Raw genomic sequence first — 22692 nt, 5'->3', positions numbered from 1 at the left:
GATCTACTGTCTCTATTATATTTTGACAGACCAGCTAGATCCACTGTCTCTATTATATTATGACAGACCAGGTAGATATACTGTCTCTATTATATTATGACAGACCAGCTAGATCTACTGTCTCTATTATATTATGACAGACCAGCTAGATCTATGTCTCTATTATATTTTGACAGACCAGGTAGATCTACTGTCTCTATTATATTATGACAGACCAGCTAGATCAACTGTCTCTATTATATTATGACAGCCCAGCTAGATCTACTGTCTCTGTTATATTATGACAGACCAGCTAGATCTACAGTCTCTATTATATTATGACAGACCAGCTAGATCTACTGTCTCTGTTATATTATGACAGACCAGGTAGATATACTGTCTCTATTATATTATGACAGGCCAGCTAGATCTACTGTCTCTATTATATTATCACAGATCAGCTAGATCTACTGTCTCTATTATATTTTGACAGACCAGCTAGATCTACTGTCTCTGTTATATTATGGCAGACCAGGTAGATATACTGTCTCTATTATATTATGACAGACCAGCTAGATCTACTGTCTCTATTATATTATCACAGACCAGCTAGATCTACTGTCTCTGTTATATTATGACAGACCAGCTAGATCTACTGTCTCTATTATAATATGACAGACCAGCAAGATCTACTGTCTCCATTATATTATGACAGACCAGCTAGATCTACTGTCTCTATGTCTCTATTATATTATGACAGACCAGCTAGATCTACTGTCTCTATTATAATATGACAAACCAGCTAGTTATACTGTCTCTATTATATTTTGACAGACCAGGTAGATCTACTGTCTCTATTATATTATGACAGACTAGCTAGATCTACTGTCTCTGTTATAATATGACAGACCAGGTAGATATACTGTCTCTATTATATTATGACAGACCAGCTAGATCTACTGTCTCTATTATATTATCACAGACCAGCTAGATCTACTGTCTCTATTATATTTTGACAGACCAGCTAGATCTACTGTCTCTGTTATATTATGGCAGACCAGGTAGATATACTGTCTCTATTATATTATGACAGACCAGCTAGATCTACTGTCTCTATTATATTATCACAGACCAGCTAGATCTACTGTCTCTGTTATATTATGACAGACCAGCTAGATCTACTGTCTCTATTATAATATGACAGACCAGCAAGATCTACTGTCTCCATTATATTATGACAGACCAGCTAGATCTACTGTCTCTATGTCTCTATTATATTATGACAGACCAGCTAGATCTACTGTCTCTATTATAATATGACAAACCAGCTAGTTATACTGTCTCTATTATATTATGACAGACCAGGTAGATATACTGTCTCTATTATATTATGACAGGCCAGCTAGATCTACTGTCTCTATTATATTATCACAGATCAGCTAGATCTACTGTCTCTATTATATTTTGACAGACCAGCTAGATCTACTGTCTCTGTTATATTATGGCAGACCAGGTAGATATACTGTCTCTATTATATTATGACAGACCAGCTAGATCTACTGTCTCTATTATATTATCACAGACCAGCTAGATCTACTGTCTCTGTTATATTATGACAGACCAGCTAGATCTACTGTCTCTATTATATTATGACAGACCAGCTAGATCTACTGTCTCTATTATATTATGACAGACCAGCTAGATCTACTGTCTCTATTATAATATGACAAACCAGCTAGTTATACTGTCTCTATTATATTTTGACAGACCAGGTAGATCTACTGTCTCTATTATATTATGACAGACTAGCTAGATCTACTGTCTCTGTTATAATATGACAGACCAGGTAGATATACTGTCTCTATTATATTATGACAGACCAGCTAGATCTACTGTCTTTATTATATTATCACAGACCAGCTAGATCTACTGTCTCTATTATATTTTGACAGACCAGCTAGATCTACTGTCTCTATTATATTTTGACAGACCAGCTGGATCTACTGTCTCTATTATATTTTGACAGACCAGCTAGATCTACTGTCTCTGTTATATTATGACAGACCAGGTAGATATACTGTCTCTGTTATATTATGACAGACCAGGTAGATATGCTGTCTCTATTATATTATGACAGACCAGCTAGATCTACTGTCTCTATTCTATTATGACAGACCAGCTAGATCTACTGTCTCTATTACATTATGACAGACCAGCTAGATCTACTGTCTCTATGTCTCTATTATATTATGACAGACCAGCGAGTTCTACTGTCTCTATTATAATATGACAAACCAGCTAGATCTACTGTCTCTATTATATTATCACAGACCTGCTAGATCTACTGTCTCTGTTATATAATGACAGACCAGGTAGATATACTGTCTCTATTATATTATGACAGGCCAGCTAGATCTACTGTCTCTATTATATTTTGACAGACCAGCTAGATCTACTGTCTCTATTATATTTTGACAGACCAGCTAGATCTACTGTCTCTATTATATTATGACAGACCAGCTAGATCTACTTGCTCTATGTCTCTATTATATTATGACAGACCAGCTAGATCTACTGTCTCTATTATATTATGACAGACCAGCTAGACCTACTGTCTCTATTATATTATGACAGACCAGCTAGATCTACTGTCTCTATTATATTTTGACAGACCAGCTAGATCTACTGTCTCTATTATATTATGACAGACCAGGTAGATATACTGTCTCTATTATATTATGACAGACCAGCTAGATCTACTGTCTCTATGTCTCTATTATATTATGACAGACCAGCTAGATCTACTGTCTCTATTATATTATGACAGACCAGTTAGATCTACTGTCTCTATTATATTATCACAGACCAGCTAGATCTACTGTCTCTATTATATTTTGACAGACCAGCTAGATCTACTGTCTCTATTATATTTTGACAGACCAGCTAGATCTACTGTCTCTATTATATTATGACAGACCAGGTAGATATACTGTCTCTATTATATTATGATAGACCAGGTAGATATACTGTCTCTATTATATTATGACAGACCAGCTAGATCTACTGTCTCTATTCTATTATGACAGACCAGCTAGATCTACTGTCTCTATTATATTTTGACAGACCAGGTAGATCTACTGTCTCTATTATATTATGACAGACCAGCTAGATCTACTGTCTCTATTATAATATGACAAACCAGCTAGATCTACTGTCTCTATTATATTTTGACAGACCAGGTAGATCTACTGTCTCTATTATATTATCACAGACCAGCTAGATCTACTGTCTCTATTATATTATGACAGACCAGCTAGATCTACTGTCTCTATATATTTTGACAGACCAGCTAGATCTACTGTCTCTATTCTATTATGACAGAACAGCTAGATCTACTGTCTCTATTATATTATCACAGACCAGCTAGATCTACTGTCTCTATTATATTTTGACAGACCAGCTAGATCTACTGTCTCTATTATATTTTGACAGACCAAGTAGATCTACTGTCTCTATTATATTATGACAGACCAGCTAGATCTACTGTCTCTATTATAATATGACAAACCAGCTAGATCTACTGTCTCTATTATATTTTGACAGACCAGGTAGATCTACTGTCTCTATTATATTATGACAGACCAGCTAGATCTACTGTCTCTATGTCTCTATTATATTATGACAGACCAGCTAGATCTACTGTCTCTATTATATTATGACAGACCAGCTAGATCTACTGTCTCTATTATATTATGACAGACCAGCTAGATCTACTGTCTCTATTATATTTTGATAGACCAGGTAGATCTACTGTCTCTATTCTATTATGACAGACCAGCTAGATCTACTGTCTCTATTATATTATGACAGACCAGCTAGATCTACTGTCTCTATTATATTATGACAGACCAGCTAGATCTACTGTCTCTATTATATTATCACAGACCAGCTAGATCTACTATCTCTATGTCTCTATTATATTATGACAGACCAGCTAGATCTACTGTCTCTATTATAATATGACAAACCAGCTAGATCTACTGTCTCTATTATATTATCACAGACCTGCTAGATCTACTGTCTCTATTATATTTTGACAGACCAGGTAGATCTACTGTCTCTATTATATTATGACAGACCAGCTAGATCTACTGTCTCTATTATATTTTGACAGACCAGCTAGATCTACTGTCTCTATTATATTTTGACAGACCAGCTAGATCTACTGTCTCTATTCTATTATGACAGAACAGCTAGATCTACTGTCTCTATTATATTATCACAGACCAGCTAGATCTACTGTCTCTATTATATTTTGACAGACCAGCTAGATCTACTGTCTCTATTATATTTTGACAGACCAGCTAGATCTACTGTCTCTGTTATATTATGACAGACCAGCTAGATCTACTGTCTCTGTTATATAATGACAGACCAGGTAGATATACTGTCTCTATTATATTATGACAGGCCAGCTAGATCTACTGTCTCTATTATATTTTGACAGACCAGCTAGATCTACTGTCTCTATTATATTTTGACAGACCAGCTAGATCTACTGTCTCTATTATATTATGACAGACCAGCTAGATCTACTTGCTCTATGTCTCTATTATATTATGACAGACCAGCTAGATCTACTGTCTCTATTATATTATGACAGACCAGCTAGACCTACTGTCTCTATTATATTATGACAGACCAGCTAGATCTACTGTCTCTATTATATTTTGACAGACCAGCTAGATCTACTGTCTCTATTATATTATGACAGACCAGGTAGATATACTGTCTCTATTATATTATGACAGACCAGCTAGATCTACTGTCTCTATGTCTCTATTATATTTTGACAGACCAGCTAGATCTACTGTCTCTATTATATTTTGACAGACCAGCTAGATCTACTGTCTCTATTATATTATGACAGACCAGCTAGATCTACTTGCTCTATGTCTCTATTATATTATGACAGACCAGCTAGATCTACTGTCTCTATTATATTATGACAGACCAGCTAGACCTACTGTCTCTATTATATTATGACAGACCAGCTAGATCTACTGTCTCTATTATATTATGACAGACCAGCTAGATCTACTGTCTCTATTATATTATGACAGACCAGGTAGATATACTGTCTCTATTATATTATGACAGACCAGCTAGATCTACTGTCTCTATGTCTCTATTATATTATGACAGACCAGCTAGATCTACTGTCTCTATTATATTATGACAGACCAGCTAGATCTACTGTCTCTATTATATTATCACAGACCAGCTAGATCTACTGTCTCTATTATATTTTGACAGACCAGCTAGATCTACTGTCTCTATTATATTATGACAGACCAGGTAGATATACTGTCTCTATTATATTATGATAGACCAGGTAGATATACTGTCTCTATTATATTATGACAGACCAGCTAGATCTACTGTCTCTATTCTATTATGACAGACCAGCTAGATCTACTGTCTCTATTATATTTTGACAGACCAGGTAGATCTACTGTCTCTATTATATTATGACAGACCAGCTAGATCTACTGTCTCTATTATAATATGACAAACCAGCTAGATCTACTGTCTCTATTATATTTTGACAGACCAGGTAGATCTACTGTCTCTATTATATTATCACAGACCAGCTAGATCTACTGTCTCTATTATATTATGACAGACCAGCTAGATCTACTGTCTCTATTATATTTTGACAGACCAGCTAGATCTACTGTCTCTATTCTATTATGACAGAACAGCTAGATCTACTGTCTCTATTATATTATCACAGACCAGCTAGATCTACTGTCTCTATTATATTTTGACAGACCAGCTAGATCTACTGTCTCTATTATATTTTGACAGACCAAGTAGATCTACTGTCTCTATTATATTATGACAGACCAGCTAGATCTACTGTCTCTATTATAATATGACAAACCAGCTAGATCTACTGTCTCTATTATATTTTGACAGACCAGGTAGATCTACTGTCTCTATTATATTATGACAGACCAGCTAGATCTACTGTCTCTATGTCTCTATTATATTATGACAGACCAGCTAGATCTACTGTCTCTATTATATTATGACAGACCAGCTAGATCTACTGTCTCTATTATATTATGACAGACCAGCTAGATCTACTGTCTCTATTATATTTTGATAGACCAGGTAGATCTACTGTCTCTATTCTATTATGACAGACCAGCTAGATCTACTGTCTCTATTATATTATGACAGACCAGCTAGATCTACTGTCTCTATTATATTATGACAGACCAGCTAGATCTACTGTCTCTATTATATTATGACAGACCAGCTAGATCTACTGTCTCTATTATATTATGACAGACCAGCTAGATCTACTGTCTCTATTATATTATGACAGACCAGCTAGATCTACTGTCTCTATTATATTATGACAGACCAGCTAGATCTACTGTCTCTATTATATTATGACAGACCAGCTAGATCTACTGTCTCTATTATATTATGACAGACCAGCTAGATCTACTGTCTCTATGTCTCTATTATATTATGACAGACCAGCTAGATCTACTGTCTCTATTATATTATGACAGACCAGCTAGATCTACTGTCTCTATTATATTATCACAGACCAGCTAGATCTACTGTCTCTATTATATTTTGACAGACCAGCTAGATCTACTGTCTCTATTATATTATGACAGACCAGCTAGATATACTGTCTCTATTATATTATGATAGACCAGGTAGATATACTGTCTCTATTATATTATGACAGACCAGCTAGATCTACTGTCTCTATTCTATTATGACAGACCAGCTAGATCTACTGTCTCTATTATATTTTGACAGACCAGGTAGATCTACTGTCTCTATTATATTATGACAGACCAGCTAGATCTACTGTCTCTATTATAATATGACAAACCAGCTAGATCTACTGTCTCTATTATATTTTGACAGACCAGGTAGATCTACTGTCTCTATTATATTATCACAGACCAGCTAGATCTACTGTCTCTATTATATTATGACAGACCAGCTAGATCTACTGTCTCTATTATATTTTGACAGACCAGCTAGATCTACTGTCTCTATTCTATTATGACAGAACAGCTAGATCTACTGTCTCTATTATATTATCACAGACCAGCTAGATCTACTGTCTCTATTATATTTTGACAGACCAGCTAGATCTACTGTCTCTATTATATTTTGACAGACCAAGTAGATCTACTGTCTCTATTATATTATGACAGACCAGCTAGATCTACTGTCTCTATTATAATATGACAAACCAGCTAGATCTACTGTCTCTATTATATTTTGACAGACCAGGTAGATCTACTGTCTCTATTATATTATGACAGACCAGCTAGATCTACTGTCTCTATGTCTCTATTATATTATGACAGACCAGCTAGATCTACTGTCTCTATTATATTATGACAGACCAGCTAGATCTACTGTCTCTATTATATTATGACAGACCAGCTAGATCTACTGTCTCTATTATATTTTGATAGACCAGGTAGATCTACTGTCTCTATTCTATTATGACAGACCAGCTAGATCTACTGTCTCTATTATATTATGACAGACCAGCTAGATCTACTGTCTCTATTATATTATGACAGACCAGCTAGATCTACTGTCTCTATTATATTATCACAGACCAGCTAGATCTACTATCTCTATGTCTCTATTATATTATGACAGACCAGCTAGATCTACTGTCTCTATTATAATATGACAAACCAGCTAGATCTACTGTCTCTATTATATTATCAGACCAGCTAGATCTACTGTCTCTATTATATTTTGACAGACCAGCTAGATCTACTGTCTCTATTATATTATGACAGACCAGCTAGATCTACTGTCTCTATTATATTTTGACAGACCAGCTAGATCTACTGTCTCTATTATATTTTGACAGACCAGCTAGATCTACTGTCTCTATTATATTATGACAGAACAGCTAGATCTACTGTCTCTATTATATTATCACAGACCAGCTAGATCTACTGTCTCTATTATATTTTGACAGACCAGCTAGATCTACTGTCTCTATTATATTTTGACAGACCAGCTAGATCTACTGTCTCTGTTATATTATGACAGACCAGCTAGATCTACTGTCTCTCTTATAATATGACAGACCAGCTAGATCTACTGTCTCTATTATATTATCACAGACCAGCTAGATCTACTGTCTCTATTATATTATGACAGACCAGCTAGATCTACTGTCTCTATTATATTATGACAGACCAGCTAGATCTACTGTCTCTATTATATTATGACAGACCAGCTAGATCTACTGTCTCTATTATATTTTGACAGACCAGGTAGATCTACTGTCTCTATTATATTATGACAGACCAGCTAGATCTACTGTCTCTATTATATTTTGACAGACCAGCTAGATCTACTGTCTCTATTATATTTTGACAGACCAGCTAGATCTACTGTCTCTATTCTATTATGACAGAACAGCTAGATCTACTGTCTCTATTATATTATGACAGACCAGCTAGATCTACTGTCTCTATTATATTTTGACAGACCAGCTAGATCTACTGTCTCTATTATATTTTGACAGACCAGCTAGATCTACTGTCTCTATTATATTTTGACAGACCAGCTAGATCTACTGTCTCTATTATATTATGACAGACCAGGTAGATCTACTGTCTCTATTATATTATGACAGACCAGCTAGATCTACTGTCTCTATTATATTATGACAGACCAGCTAGATCTACTGTCTCTATTATATTTTGACAGACCAGCTAGATCTACTGTCTCTATTCTATTATGACAGAACAGCTAGATCTACTGTCTCTATTATATTTTGACAGACCAGCTAGATCTACTGTCTCTATTCTATTATGACAGACCAGCTAGATCTACTGTCTCTATTATATTATGACAGACCAGCTAGATCTACTGTCTCTATGTCTCTATTATATTATGACAGACCAGCTAGATCTACTGTCTCTATTATATTATGACAAACCAGCTAGATCTACTGTCTCTATTATATTATCACATACCTGCTAGATCTACTGTCTCTGTTATATTATGACAGACCAGCTAGATCTACTGTCTCTCTTATAATATGACAGACCAGCTAGATCTACTGTCTCTATTATATTATCACAGACCAGCTAGATCTACTATCTCTATGTCTCTATTATATTATGACAGACCAGCTAGATCTACTGTCTCTATTATAAGATGACAAACCAGCTAGATCTACTGTCTCTATTATATTATCACAGACCTGCTAGATCTACTGTCTCTATTATATTTTGACAGACCAGGTAGATCTACTGTCTCTATTATATTATGACAGACCAGCTAGATCTACTGTCTCTATTATATTTTGACAGACCAGCTAGATCTACTGTCTCTATTATATTTTGACAGACCAGAGTTCATGATTCCCATGGCCTTGGAGGAGATGCCGGTATCGGGGTGGACCTGCTTCAGGACTTTGTACACGTAAATGGCGTAGCTCTCCTTCCTCGACTTTCGGCGTTTCTTGCCGCCTTTCCCTGCGGTCTTGGTGACGGCTTTCTTGGAGCCCTTCTTGGGCGCGGACTTTGCTGGCTCGGGCATGATGCTGATGTCTCGTTGCTTCTCACAAACGAATGAGGGGTGGAGAGCCCTTTCCCTCTTATGAAGACGAAGCTAAGCTAATTCGCCGGCCGTGGACACACCCCTGCTTTCTCATAGGCGCCCCTGCCATTTGCCCAGTGGAGCTGAGCGCGCATAAGAGCCTTCCACTCAGAGGCTTGCTTCCCTAACAAAGACCTGTCCCCCTTATTCCATAGCCTATGCTCTGTCACTGGTGGGGAATGGTGTGTTTCAAAAAAAGATCCATGCAATGGCCAGACTTGGTGGGGATTTCCCAGCCGTGGTGCCTTTATTTCGGGTGTCTCGTAATACGACTGTACGCAAAGCCTGCACTGAATTTAGCCTCCTTTCATGAACACTCCCCCTGTCCACTCAAGAGTGGCTCATGGTTTAATACGACTGTACGCAAAGCCTGCGCTGAACATAGCGTCCTGTCATTTAACACTCCCTCCCTGTCCACTCAAGAGTGGCTCATGGTTTAATACGACAATGGATTTGGCCCTTTTGAAGCGGATGTGGGTGGCTCTTAAAAGAGCCTTTGGGTTCAAGTCGGGATGTTGACGTTCCGAGAAGAGTGCGTTTAACCGCCGAAACCGTACAGGGTGCGTCCCTGGCGTTTCAGAGCGTAGACCACGTCCATGGCCGTAACGGTCTTCCTCTTGGCGTGCTCGGTGTAGGTGACGGCGTCACGGATCACGTTCTCAAGGAACACCTTCAGGACACCGCGGGTCTCCTCGTAGATCAGGCCGGAGATACGCTTCACGCCGCCACGGCGAGCCAGACGGCGAATGGCGGGCTTGGTGATTCCCTGGATGTTATCGCGGAGAACCTTACGGTGACGCTTGGCGCCTCCTTTTCCGAGTCCCTTGCCGCCTTTACCTCTTCCAGACATCGTGTGTTCGCTAGCTGAGTTCAAGTGAATTAATGACATCATTTTTTGTGCTTGGTGCTCTTATTATCTGCGTTTGGTGGACCTGATTGAAGCCAGTGGCACAGAAAGCGCGCGCTTTTGCCTGGCCTCTGCTGCAAAGGGGAGGGCGTTCGTTGTAGGGAACTATGGAGGAAACTACTAATCTGTGTCCCACTCTTCACATTGATTTGGTGTTGTTCTTCTTGTTGTTGTTTTTGTTGCACCTGATTCAACTCTTTCAATCAGCTGTGCCTCTCCAGGGCTACAACAAAAATGGCTACTCTACCCCTGCCTGGAGTTGGGAAACACTGAACTAGTAGGATTCAACCCACTGCAGTTGCCAGTCACACCTAATAGAGATAGGCGTTGTTACAACCTCAAATAGTGTCACAAGTACAAAGGAGAAACGAAGTGGAACATACGGGAAACAAATACACAAGGAACGCCACAAATCCTAAGGGGTCCGTAATGTCACCTCAGCAGTCATGTAGCTCTTGAAGGCCATGTAATAACATCATTCTTCTTTTTCTTCCCTAGACAGGATCCAGGTGGCCATGGGAAGGGTGGTGATACCTCTGCAAGCTGAAACGCTGTAAAACATTCCTCAGACACCCACCCAACACACACACAATAAAGGGATCGTTTTCCTATGCGTACAGTGGTGATCGGGATGTGCAAATATTGTATGGTACTTTTTTCAAAAACCAATAACATAGCCTTATATTACGGAAATAGTGGTATGAGGTGGATCCTTTATAGGCCAGATAGCCTCAGATGTTGCATCGAATGATGTCAACAGGTCATTTCAAAGGGGACAAATGAGGCCCAAGGGCACACATACATACTGGCGATTGATCAATCGGTGCAGTTGATTCACATCTCAGATGTGACTAGGTTTCATCTTACAACCTATTGTTCCCATAATTGTCTCTTACCTGTACTTAGTGGCTGCCGGCCCTCGGTTTAGTACATCGAGCAACAGAGGTTGCCTTTTAGGAGAACGACTGACAAGCGTTCAACTAGCTGGGATGCAGCTAGTGTCATCAAAGCACGTTGTCTTAGCAAGTTAGAAGAAATAGGTTAAGGTTACGAAAAGGCTTAGGCTTACCCCAAATGTCACCTCCGTTCGTAGCTCAACTCCGTGTAGGCACAACAAGTCATCACACAGAGAGCACACTTGAAGCACAACTGCACTGCCTGGAAGGGCGCAACGGACTGAATTGGAATCCCTCAAACATCACACTAACTACATTCCGCTTTATGATGTCACAGTCAGCCCCTCGGAACACTGGTCCTCAACAATCGCAAACACCTTGGATACCCAAGCCAAACATTCTCTAATCACTCACATTCACAAATCAACCAGGGAGAAGAAGGCTGCCAGGAATTGAATGCTGAAAAGCTAACCTCCTTCACAGAGCAACATCATAGGACTGGGAGTTTGTGTTCAACAGCAGGTTAGACTCTGCCACTTGTTCCCTTCAACTGCTTGCGTTCCCCTATTATCAAGCAGCCTATAGGCTACAGTGCAGATACTTCACATGCAGAGTACAACAACAAATAACAGAGGGCCTTGTTACCACACCGTATAGGCTAGGAGTTGAACTTGGACCACAATGACATTGGTAGTAATTAGCCTGCAGCATAAATGACAGCTCCCTAACGGGGACACAAAGTGGAAATGGGTTGCGACACATAGAGGAAAAGTCCTAATCAAATAGCCACATTTTTTTTTGCACCTTTATTTAACCAGGTAGGCAAGTTGAGAACAACTTCAGTTCGACACATACAACGACACAGACTTACACATGGAGTAAAACAAACATACAGTCAATAATACAGTATAAACAAGTCTATATACGATGTGAGCAAATGAGGTGAGATAAGGGAGGTAAAGGCAAGAAAAGGCCATGGTGGCAAAGTAAATACAATATAGCAAGTAAAACACTGGAATGGTACATTTGCAATGGAAGAAATGTGCAAAGTAGAAATAAAAATACTGGGGTGCAAAGGAGCAAAATGAAGTAATTAATTATATACAGTAGGGAAAGAGGTAGTTGTTTGGCCTAAATTATAGGTGGGCTATGTACAGGTGCAGTAATCTGTGAGCTGCTCTGACAGTTGGTGCTTAAAGCTAGTGAGGGAGATAAGTGTTTCCAGTTTCAGAGATTTTTGTACTTCCTTCCAGTCATTGGCAGCAGAGAACTGGAAGGAGAGGCGCCCAAAGAAAAATTTGGTTTTGAGGGTGACTACAGAGACATACATACACCTGTTTAGCAGAAATGCTTGTGTTACTAGCTCCAACAGCACAGTCAAGTCTAACAAGTAAGATCGAACCATGTTCCAACATTCCACACAATACCCCCAATTGGAATTGGAATACATCAATATATGGACGAGCAATGTCAGACCGTCCGTAGACTAACATACCTTACAATACAATACTTTATATATCCACATGACATGAGCTATGCAAACGACCTCCACGTTAGGAATGTGCCCAGTGTTATCTAACAAAAACACACACCTCCGTGGAACCCACATGGCAAAACAGGAAGGAAGACATGCAGAAGACCGGAATCATCTCCAATCAAGTGAACAATGTCAAAGGAATAGGTCAAGTCATATAGATAGGGAGGCATTTCACCGCCACCCGCTGGACCACAAGTCATTTTGCCAACACTATCTCATCATTCAAGCCACATAGGAAGGGATCTTAACACCACCTGCTGGATCAGAAGTGCCACTCACAATAGCCACACAGAGCATTTCTCCCTCAACCTGATGCAATTGTCACAACAAGTACGTGGTCAAAATCAAACATTAACTACAACAGATCATCAAATAGGCAAACACATGCTCATGTAGAGTACCTCAAATTATACAGTTACTTTGTAACCAAACCTAATCTCTCATTCATCTACAAATACATGCTCTTCTAAAGCCACAATGCAATGTTCACATGGTAGATTTCATTTCTTACAATATATGTCACTATTACTTCATTTGACTGCTCTTAAATCATATTCACTTAACGCTTTTGTTCACCTGATGATTTTCTGCTGCTTTGCTTCTTGCAGATTTGGACATCATGTTTCTCAAGTATCAAAAGAGGGTAAGTTACATTGACCTACTTTATGAAAAACTTAATGCTACTTTTCTCTCTAGCCTAGTGCACTCTTTATCTGTAAGCTCCCCTACCTACTGGTGTAGGTAGCTCCAAAAAAAAAAAGCTCCAGATGCCATTACCCCATGTAGCCTATACAACTTTATCTCGACGACCACATTTTACACCAATGCACCCCGAGAATCGGTTGGTGTTCGGGAATCAAGTGGATGATTCTGGGACCAATTACAGGAAGGGGTCTGTTGGGTGAGGGGTGTACTGAACTGCTGTGCCTATAGCATGTCAAGAATCCCTCCAACGGGAAATAGGCTTTGGCAAATGGCCAGGGGCGCTGTCCTTTTCAGCACCACGGAGCTCCGCTATTACCTGTCTCATGAGTGAAAATGCAACAGCAGACAATTCCTGCTCTTTGGTCCGGCAATGACACACTTTAGCCGTGTCATTGCTGCATTTAACTGGCAGCCTGTATTTAGGGCCTTTACTTTGTCTTATCATTTCGATTCCTCAGCAAATCTTCTTTTAAAAATGAACTAAATCCCACATCAGAAGTCGACTTCAAATCACGCCACAAAGACACACGACTCTACTCAACGGGAGTCAGTGGTATCAAATATTCTCCACTGTGAAGGTGTCATGTGCTGAGCCATTTAGTTCTTTATGAAGCCTATTTACGAAGCCAATGCAGCAATCAACACGTACCTGCCTGCATTGGTGATTGCTATTTTGTAATTGGTCAACTACTAATAGGGCAATCATCCCGGCTGCTTGTGCCCTGTTACGTAGTAACAGCTCTTTTGCAAGCCCTTGATGATTACATCTATTGATTCCTGCTGTCCTGATACCTTTTCTCTTAAGGGATGTCGGATCTAGTCTAAAGGACTAACAATGGGTATGGCATTGGAATATTCAATCGCACACTCAATTCATCCCACTAAATACATTCCTTTCATTTCTCCATTTATTCCACCATATCGAAACAACTTACCTATGCACTCACACAAACAAGCACAAAAGGGCGACTTAATAATATCACGTCTAATTTGGTGGCCTACAACATTTCCTGTACCTTCAACCAAAACGTTGGTACCACTTTTTTTCGACCACCTTTCACTTGCGCTGGACAGAGATATAGCATTTGACTTTCAATAGCTTAGTCAATCGCATGAATTATGGGGTGCACACAGCTAACGTTGTAATGATCGGATCAGCCTGGATTTTTTTGCCATCGAGGAATGTCACATGGCCCAGAAATGATTGAATGGCCATTTTCACAAAGGAAAAGACATACTCGAGCATGTTACATTCCAAGAGCAATTGGATTCGAAAAAACACAACGTGCCCCACTTGGGGACCCGAGGACCGAGTTTGGGAAACGCTGGCCTGAAGATCAAATACCAATAGGGAGCCACTATGACGTGCTCACACGCTGACAGTACCCGCGTTTAACCACTAGATGGCCTCCGTGCTCCACGGTAAACTTTTCCCCTCTCATCAGCGGCACTGCAACATGGGACTTTCTAAGTCAGTTGTTCTTAGCTACATTAGTGACCATTTTTGCCACTTTTTGCCCTATATCATTACTATCACTCATTACTGCTACTGTATTTTTCCCCTCTTCTACTCTAGGCATACATCTAATCACATATAGAGAGCGTTATTGAAACGACTCAAGTCAGTTAAGAACCAACTCTTATTTACAATCACGGCCGGTGGTGATACAGCCTGGAATCGAACCACGGTCTGTAGGGACTCCAGAGCAGGGAACACGGTGGGAAAGGGGCGTATACAAATGGAACAATTGTGCCTTTTTGACTGAAATATGGAGGTGGCTCTTAAAAGAGCCTTTGGGGGATTTTGGAGATCAGGTCATCGTTTATGCGCGCTCTCCGCGAATACGACGGGCCAGCTGGATGTCCTTGGGCATGATGGTCACCCTCTTGGCGTGGATTGCGCACAGGTTGGTGTCCTCGAACAGGCCGACCAGGTAAGCCTCGCTTGCCTCCTGCAGGGCCATCACTGCGGAACTCTGGAAGCGCAGGTCGGTCTTAAAGTCCTGGGCAATTTCTCGCACCAGGCGCTGGAAAGGCAGTTTGCGGATCAGCAGCTCAGTGGACTTCTGGTAACGACGGATCTCTCTAAGAGCCACGGTGCCGGGCCTGTAACGGTGAGGCTTCTTCACGCCGCCGGTGGCCGGGGCGCTCTTGCGCGCAGCCTTGGTGGCGAGCTGCTTCCTGGGTGCTTTGCCACCGGTGGATTTGCGAGCGGTTTGCTTGGTTCTGGCCATGGCGCTAGCTAGCTTCCTTCTTTCACAGTCGGAGTATAGCCTCCAAATGCCTATGTGAAGTTTATAAAGCCGGCAGCGGCGTCTGCTGATTGGTCACCATCTCCGCACCGCCCTGATTGGCCCGTTGCGGAGGCCTCCTCCGCCGCCCATTGGACGGGAGGCTCGGCCTCTCCGTGACGCCCCAAAATGCAACCCCCTCCCTCGCCGAGGCGCGCTTGGGTCTTTTGTTAGGGCCGCGAGCAACGTTACACTTTACGCGCAATAATGCTCTCTCATTCTAGCCTAGTACTTGTTATTCTTCATTTAGGCCTCATGTGGGCACTTGATACTGTGCCGTGTATATGTGTGTGTGTATCTAACAAACACGCCAAATAGTTGGCCAGGCATAGAAAGGACACTTTGCGCTTTTGCTGAGCTAGGTGGTTGGCTCTTAAAAGAGCCTTTGGGGGTTGAGTAGTCAAGTTGCAGCCGCACCAGCGATTTTACTTGGCTTTGACGGCCTTCTCAGTCTTCTTGGGGAGCAGCACTGCCTGGATGTTGGGCAGAACACCACCCTGAGCGATGGTCACGCCGCCAAGCAGTTTGTTCAGCTCCTCGTCGTTACGGACTGCCAGCTGCAGGTGACGGGGGTGATACGAGTCTTCTTGTTGTCACGGGCAGCGTTTCCGGCCAACTCCAGGATCTCAGCAGTCAGGTACTCGAGCACTGCGGCCAGGTAGACTGGTGCGCCAGCGCCCACACGCTCGGCGTAGTTGCCTTTGCGCAGCAGCCTGTGCACACGGCCCACGGGGAACTGGAGCCCGGCACGGGATGAACGTGTCTTTGCCTTCGCCCTGGCCTTGCCTCCGGTTTTGCCTCTTCCGCTCATTTTGGTAGCTTCAGTATGTCACAGAAAGTCTGAATGAGGCGCTGGCCACCTCGAGAGCCGTACTTATACCTCGCCACAAGAGGCATCGATTGGCCACCGGACCGGTGTGCCCTTATCCAATTGGAGTGAGGGAGGGACAGACAGACAAGTCAGCCCTAAGCCCGCCCCCACCCAACCACCCGCCCGCCCGCAGGCAGGCAGGCAGGCAGGCAGGCAGGCAGTGACAAGGGCTAGGCTACTCCGTTTCCCTCCGACTTTTGTTACTTTTCTCGTTGGCGGGAGCGCCAAAGTGACAACTCAAATCACTGAAACATGTATCAATCAATTCGAGAGTGGCTCATAATACAAATGGCTGCTGTCCAACCCACTATAGATAGTGTGTATTCCTCTTATTATCAGGATGAATGTGACATGCGAATTCTAACACATATCACAACAATGTTGATTGCTGAGGGTGCTGCACTCTTGAGTGACAAATGTAAAGCCATTTAGCCACTCGAACATGTGGTGCGTAAAAGTCATTCATTTCATTTCTTTTGCACCACAGGTAGGTAGGACGTACATGGAATGACATGCGCTTTTATGGAAAGAGGTGGGTGGCTCTTAAAAGAGCCTTTTGTGGTAACAACATGTGTCGAGTAGAAAGAACACTGTTTGGAATAGGTTTACTTCTTCTTGGGGGCTGCCTTCTTGGCCTTGGCTGCCTTGGGTTTGGCGGCTTTGGGCTTCGCTGCCTTGGTAGCCTTCTTGGGGCTCTTGGCCGCTTTCTTGGCCGCTGCGGCGGGCTTCTTCACCTTCTTTGGGCTCTTGGCGGCCTTTTTGGGTGTAGCGGGCTTCTTGGCCTTCTTGGGGGACTTCTTTGCGGCCACGGCCTTCTTGGCTGCTACCTTCTTGGGCTTCTTGGCGGCGGCGGGCTTCTTGGCGGCCACCTTCTTAGCTTTGGGGGCTGCGGCTTTCTTGGCGGGCTTCTTTGCCTCGACGGCCTTCTTGTTGAGCTTGAAGGAGCCGGAGGCACCGGTGCCCTTGGTCTGGACCAGGGTGCCCTTGGTGACGAGGCTCTTGACGGCGATCTTGACACGGGAGTTGTTCTTCTCCACGTCGTAGCCGCCTGCCGCCAGAGACTTCTTGAGCGCGGCCAGGGACACGCCGCTCCTCTCCTTGGAGGCGGACACCGCCTTGACGATGAGCTCGCCTACGCTGGGTCCCGCTTTCTTGGGCTTGGCTGCTGCCTTCTTCTTGGGTGCCTTGGCCGGCGCGGCGGCGGCGGGTGCTGGTGCGACTTCTGCCATGTCTGTCGTTCGGTCCGGTAAACACACACACTTACAACACTACGGTAGTCTGTGAGGAGGAGTACTTTGCTGTAGACGCTGCTCTGCGCTATTGAAGCTCCACACCGTGCAGGGGCTGGCCTTAAACGCGACATGAGAACCATGTAGACTCAAGCCACCCAGCTCGGCTTCTCCGGGCTGGCCAAATGCTCTTTCACTTGTGTTTTCTGGTCGCCAATATCGGGCCAAAAGTCACCGACGGAGCCGTGTTTTTGGCCCAAAAGCGAACGGCCCAGCGAGCAGACTTGTGTCCGTTCAGAATAAAGTCATGTGGGCTGCAGAAGCCCCGTGCATTTTGCTGCGACTCGCTCAAAACCTCACCGTTCGACTGTCGGGTGGAGCGGTGCGCACTGCTTTTCCTGTGCTATTTGTCTCCTAAATGGCCTAAAAGTGCATCCGATTGCGAGCACCATTGATTGTGGAGTGAGCCGAGATGTCTGGCAAGGGAATCAAATGGTTTGGCGTCCCCTGATGTGCTCCTTGGTGTTTTAAAGGAGAGCTCTTTTGGGGACCTTAAAACACATGCACTTGTGAGGCCTGGCTGAGACTAGTTTCACGTTGTATTCGTCATGTGTCCAGGAGGCACAGGAAATAATACACTGTGTGTGATGTTTTATTCGTCCTTTAGTTGGATTTGGAGCCTGCTCTTTGTGCACAGTGTGTGTTTTTTTCTTCTGCTAGGTAGTCTCTGTCTCTCTCTGTGTGTCTCTTTCAAAAGCAGATGAGGTGAGGTCACCTTGTCTGTGAACAGGCAGAGATAGGCTTGTGCCCTTCTCCCTCGCTTGACTCCGCAGCGTGACTCGTGCCGGTCTTTGTGTCTGTGGGTCTTGGTGTCTGGCTGGGCTGTGTTGTGCGGCCGGCGCTATGGAGGCTGGCGCCCCATGTGCTTGTTCGCCCTGATATAGGCCTAGAGAGAGCGATTTGGAGGCTCTCCTCCTCCTCCTCCTCCTCCTCTTGTACAGGTGGAACGGCTAGTTTCAATCGGTCACGTCACTTGCTCTGAGACTGTTGTTCATGTGTGCAGAGGGTCCCTGCTTCGGCCTAAAGTGATACAGGCTCCAGTCATCGGAGCACGAGTGGAATCCCACTCACTGTGTCTATCTGGCATGCACACATTCCTTCCTACCCTGCTCATGTCAGCATCATTTATTCCCCCCCCCAATTGGACACAACATGTCCTCCACACACACACACACACACACACACACATGGATTTGCTTTTTTCACTGACAGGGTGGGTGGCTCTTAAAAGAGCCTTTGGGTTACTACAGCACTCCAAATGCGCTGTTTATTTGGAGCTGGTGTACTTGGTCACGGCCTTGGTGCCCTCGGACACTGCGTGCTTGGCCAGCTCTCCGGGGAGCAGCAGGCGCACTGCGGTCTGGATCTCCCTGGAGGTGATGGTGGAACGCTTGTTGTAGTGGGCCAGGCGAGACGACTCTCCGGCGATACGCTCGAAGATGTCGTTCACGAACGAGTTCATGATTCCCATGGCCTTGGAGGAGATGCCGGTATCGGGGTGGACCTGCTTCAGGACTTTGTACACGTAAATGGCGTAGCTCTCCTTCCTCGACTTTCGGCGTTTCTTGCCGCCTTTCCCTGCGGTCTTGGTGACGGCTTTCTTGGAGCCCTTCTTGGGCGCGGACTTTGCTGGCTCGGGCATGATGCTGATGTCTCGTTGCTTCTCACAAACGAATGAGGGGGTGGAGAGCCCTTTCCCTCTTATGAAGACGAAGCTAAGCTAATTCGCCGGCCGTGGACACACCCCTGCTTTCTCATAGGCGCCCCTGCCATTTGCCCAGTGGAGCTGAGCGCGCATAAGAGCCTTCCACTCAGAGGCTTGCTTCCCTAACAAAGACCTGTCCCCCTTATTCCATAGCCTATGCTCTGTCACTGGTGGGGAATGGTGTGTTTCAAAAAAAGATCCATGCAATGGCCAGACTTGGTGGGGATTTCCCAGCCGTGGTGCCTTTATTTCGGGTGTCTCGTAATACGACTGTACGCAAAGCCTGCACTGAATTTAGCCTCCTTTCATGAACACTCCCTCCCTGTCCACTCAAGAGTGGCTCATGGTTTAATACGACTGTACGCAAAGCCTGCGCTGAACATAGCGTCCTGTCATTTAACACTCCCTCCCTGTCCACTCAAGAGTGGCTCATGGTTTAATACGACAATGGATTTGGCCCTTTTGAAGCGGATGTGGGTGGCTCTTAAAAGAGCCTTTGGGTTCAAGTCGGGATGTTGACGTTCCGAGAAGAGTGCGTTTAACCGCCGAAACCGTACAGGGTGCGTCCCTGGCGTTTCAGAGCGTAGACCACGTCCATGGCCGTAACGGTCTTCCTCTTGGCGTGCTCGGTGTAGGTGACGGCGTCACGGATCACGTTCTCAAGGAACACCTTCAGGACACCGCGGGTCTCCTCGTAGATCAGGCCGGAGATACGCTTCACGCCGCCACGGCGAGCCAGACGGCGAATGGCGGGCTTGGTGATTCCCTGGATGTTATCGCGGAGAACCTTACGGTGACGCTTGGCGCCTCCTTTTCCGAGTCCCTTGCCGCCTTTACCTCTTCCAGACATCGTGTGTTCGCTAGCTGAGTTCAAGTGAATTAATGACATCATTTTTTGTGCTTGGTGCTCTTATTATCTGCGTTTGGTGGACCTGATTGAAGCCAGTGGCACAGAAAGCGCGCGCTTTTGCCTGGCCTCTGCTGCAAAGGGGAGGGCGTTCGTTGTAGGGAACTATGGAGGAAGAAGAAATGAAAGCTACTTACATGCGCGGGAAACACACTCAAATACTGAGCTATGTTGAACACAAGGCCCAACTGTGACAACTGGGGGATCCACTACTAATCTGTGTCCCACTCTTCACATTGATTTGGTGTTGTTCTTCTTGTTGTTGTTTTTGTTGCACCTGATTCAACTCTCAATCAGCTGTGCCTCTCCAGGGCTACAACAAAAATGGCTACTCTACCCCTGCCTGGAGTTGGGAAACACTGAACTAGTAGGATTCAACCCACTGCAGTTGCCAGTCACACCTAATAGAGATAGGCGTTGTTACAACCTCAAATAGTGTCACAAGTACAAAGGAGAAACGAAGTGGAACATACGGGAAACAAATACACAAGGAACGCCACAAATCCTAAGGGGTCCGTAATGTCACCTCAGCAGTCATGTAGCTCTTGAAGGCCATGTAATAACATCATTCTTCTTTTTCTTCCCTAGACAGGATCCAGGTGGCCATGGGAAGGGTGGTGATACCTCTGCAAGCTGAAACGCTGTAAAACATTCCTCAGACACCCACCCAACACACACACAATAAAGGGATCGTTTTCCTATGCGTACAGTGGTGATCGGGATGTGCAAATATTGTATGGTACTTTTTTCAAAAACCAATAACATAGCCTTATATTACGGAAATAGTGTATGAGGTGGATCCTTTATAGGCCAGATAGCCTCAGATGTTGCATCGAATGATGTCAACAGGTCATTTCAAAGGGGACAAATGAGGCCCAAGGGCACACATACATACTGGCGATTGATCAATCGGTGCAGTTGATTCACATCTCAGATGTGACTAGGTTTCATCTTACAACCTATTGTTCCCATAATTGTCTCTTACCTGTACTTAGTGGCTGCCGGCCCTCGGTTTAGTACATCGAGCAACAGAGGTTGCCTTTTAGGAGAACGACTGACAAGCGTTCAACTAGCTGGGATGCAGCTAGTGTCATCAAAGCACGTTGTCTTAGCAAGTTAGAAGAAATAGGTTAAGGTTACGAAAAGGCTTAGGCTTACCCCAAATGTCACCTCCGTTCGTAGCTCAACTCCGTGTAGGCACAACAAGTCATCACACAGAGAGCACACTTGAAGCACAACTGCACTGCCTGGAAGGGCGCAACGGACTGAATTGGAATCCCTCAAACATCACACTAACTACATTCCGCTTTATGATGTCACAGTCAGCCCCTCGGAACACTGGTCCTCAACAATCGCAAACACCTTGGATACCCAAGCCAAACATTCTCTAATCACTCACATTCACAAATCAACCAGGGAGAAGAAGGCTGCCAGGAATTGAATGCTGAAAAGCTAACCTCCTTCACAGAGCAACATCATAGGACTGGGAGTTTGTGTTCAACAGCAGGTTAGACTCTGCCACTTGTTCCCTTCAACTGCTTGCGTTCCCCTATTATCAAGCAGCCTATAGGCTACAGTGCAGATACTTCACATGCAGAGTACAACAACAAATAACAGAGGGCCTTGTTACCACACCGTATAGGCTAGGAGTTGAACTTGGACCACAATGACATTGGTAGTAATTAGCCTGCAGCATAAATGACAGCTCCCTAACGGGGACACAAAGTGGAAATGGGTTGCGACACATAGAGGAAAAGTCCTAATCAAATAGCCACATTTTTTTTTGCACCTTTATTTATCCAGGTAGGCAGGTAAGTTGAGAACAACTTCAGTTCGACACATACAACGGCACAGACTTACACATGGAGTAAAACAAACATACAGTCAATAATACAGTATAAACAAGTCTATATACGATGTG

At 43.4% G+C, this 22692-nt stretch overlaps 2 protein-coding genes and 1 pseudogene across 2 annotated transcripts; all 3 read right to left on the bottom strand.

The window, feature by feature from the left end:
- Positions 1–10033: 10033 nt before the first annotated feature.
- Positions 10034–20770, bottom strand: LOC121844734. Its single transcript, XM_042315154.1, has 5 exons — positions 20422–20770; positions 19664–19674; positions 18659–18665; positions 15612–15961; positions 10034–10527 (listed from the first exon to the last, which is right to left on the bottom strand). Exons 1-5 carry the CDS (start codon positions 20754–20756, stop codon positions 10202–10204), a joined length of 1029 nt encoding a protein of 342 aa, XP_042171088.1. The 5' UTR covers positions 20757–20770; the 3' UTR covers positions 10034–10201.
- On the bottom strand, positions 16367–16968 carry LOC121844727 (annotated as a pseudogene).
- Positions 17083–18206, bottom strand: LOC121844715 (histone H1). The gene has a single exon (XM_042315137.1). The coding sequence runs from the start codon at positions 18097–18099 to the stop codon at positions 17476–17478; it is 624 nt and encodes a 207-aa protein (XP_042171071.1). The 5' UTR covers positions 18100–18206; the 3' UTR covers positions 17083–17475.
- Positions 20771–22692: the final 1922 nt, after the last annotated feature.

Source organism: Oncorhynchus tshawytscha, unplaced genomic scaffold (assembly GCF_018296145.1).
Source record: "Oncorhynchus tshawytscha isolate Ot180627B unplaced genomic scaffold, Otsh_v2.0 Un_contig_2517_pilon_pilon, whole genome shotgun sequence".
NCBI lineage: Eukaryota > Metazoa > Chordata > Actinopteri > Salmoniformes > Salmonidae > Oncorhynchus > Oncorhynchus tshawytscha.
This window is presented reverse-complemented; position numbering and strand designations above follow the sequence as displayed.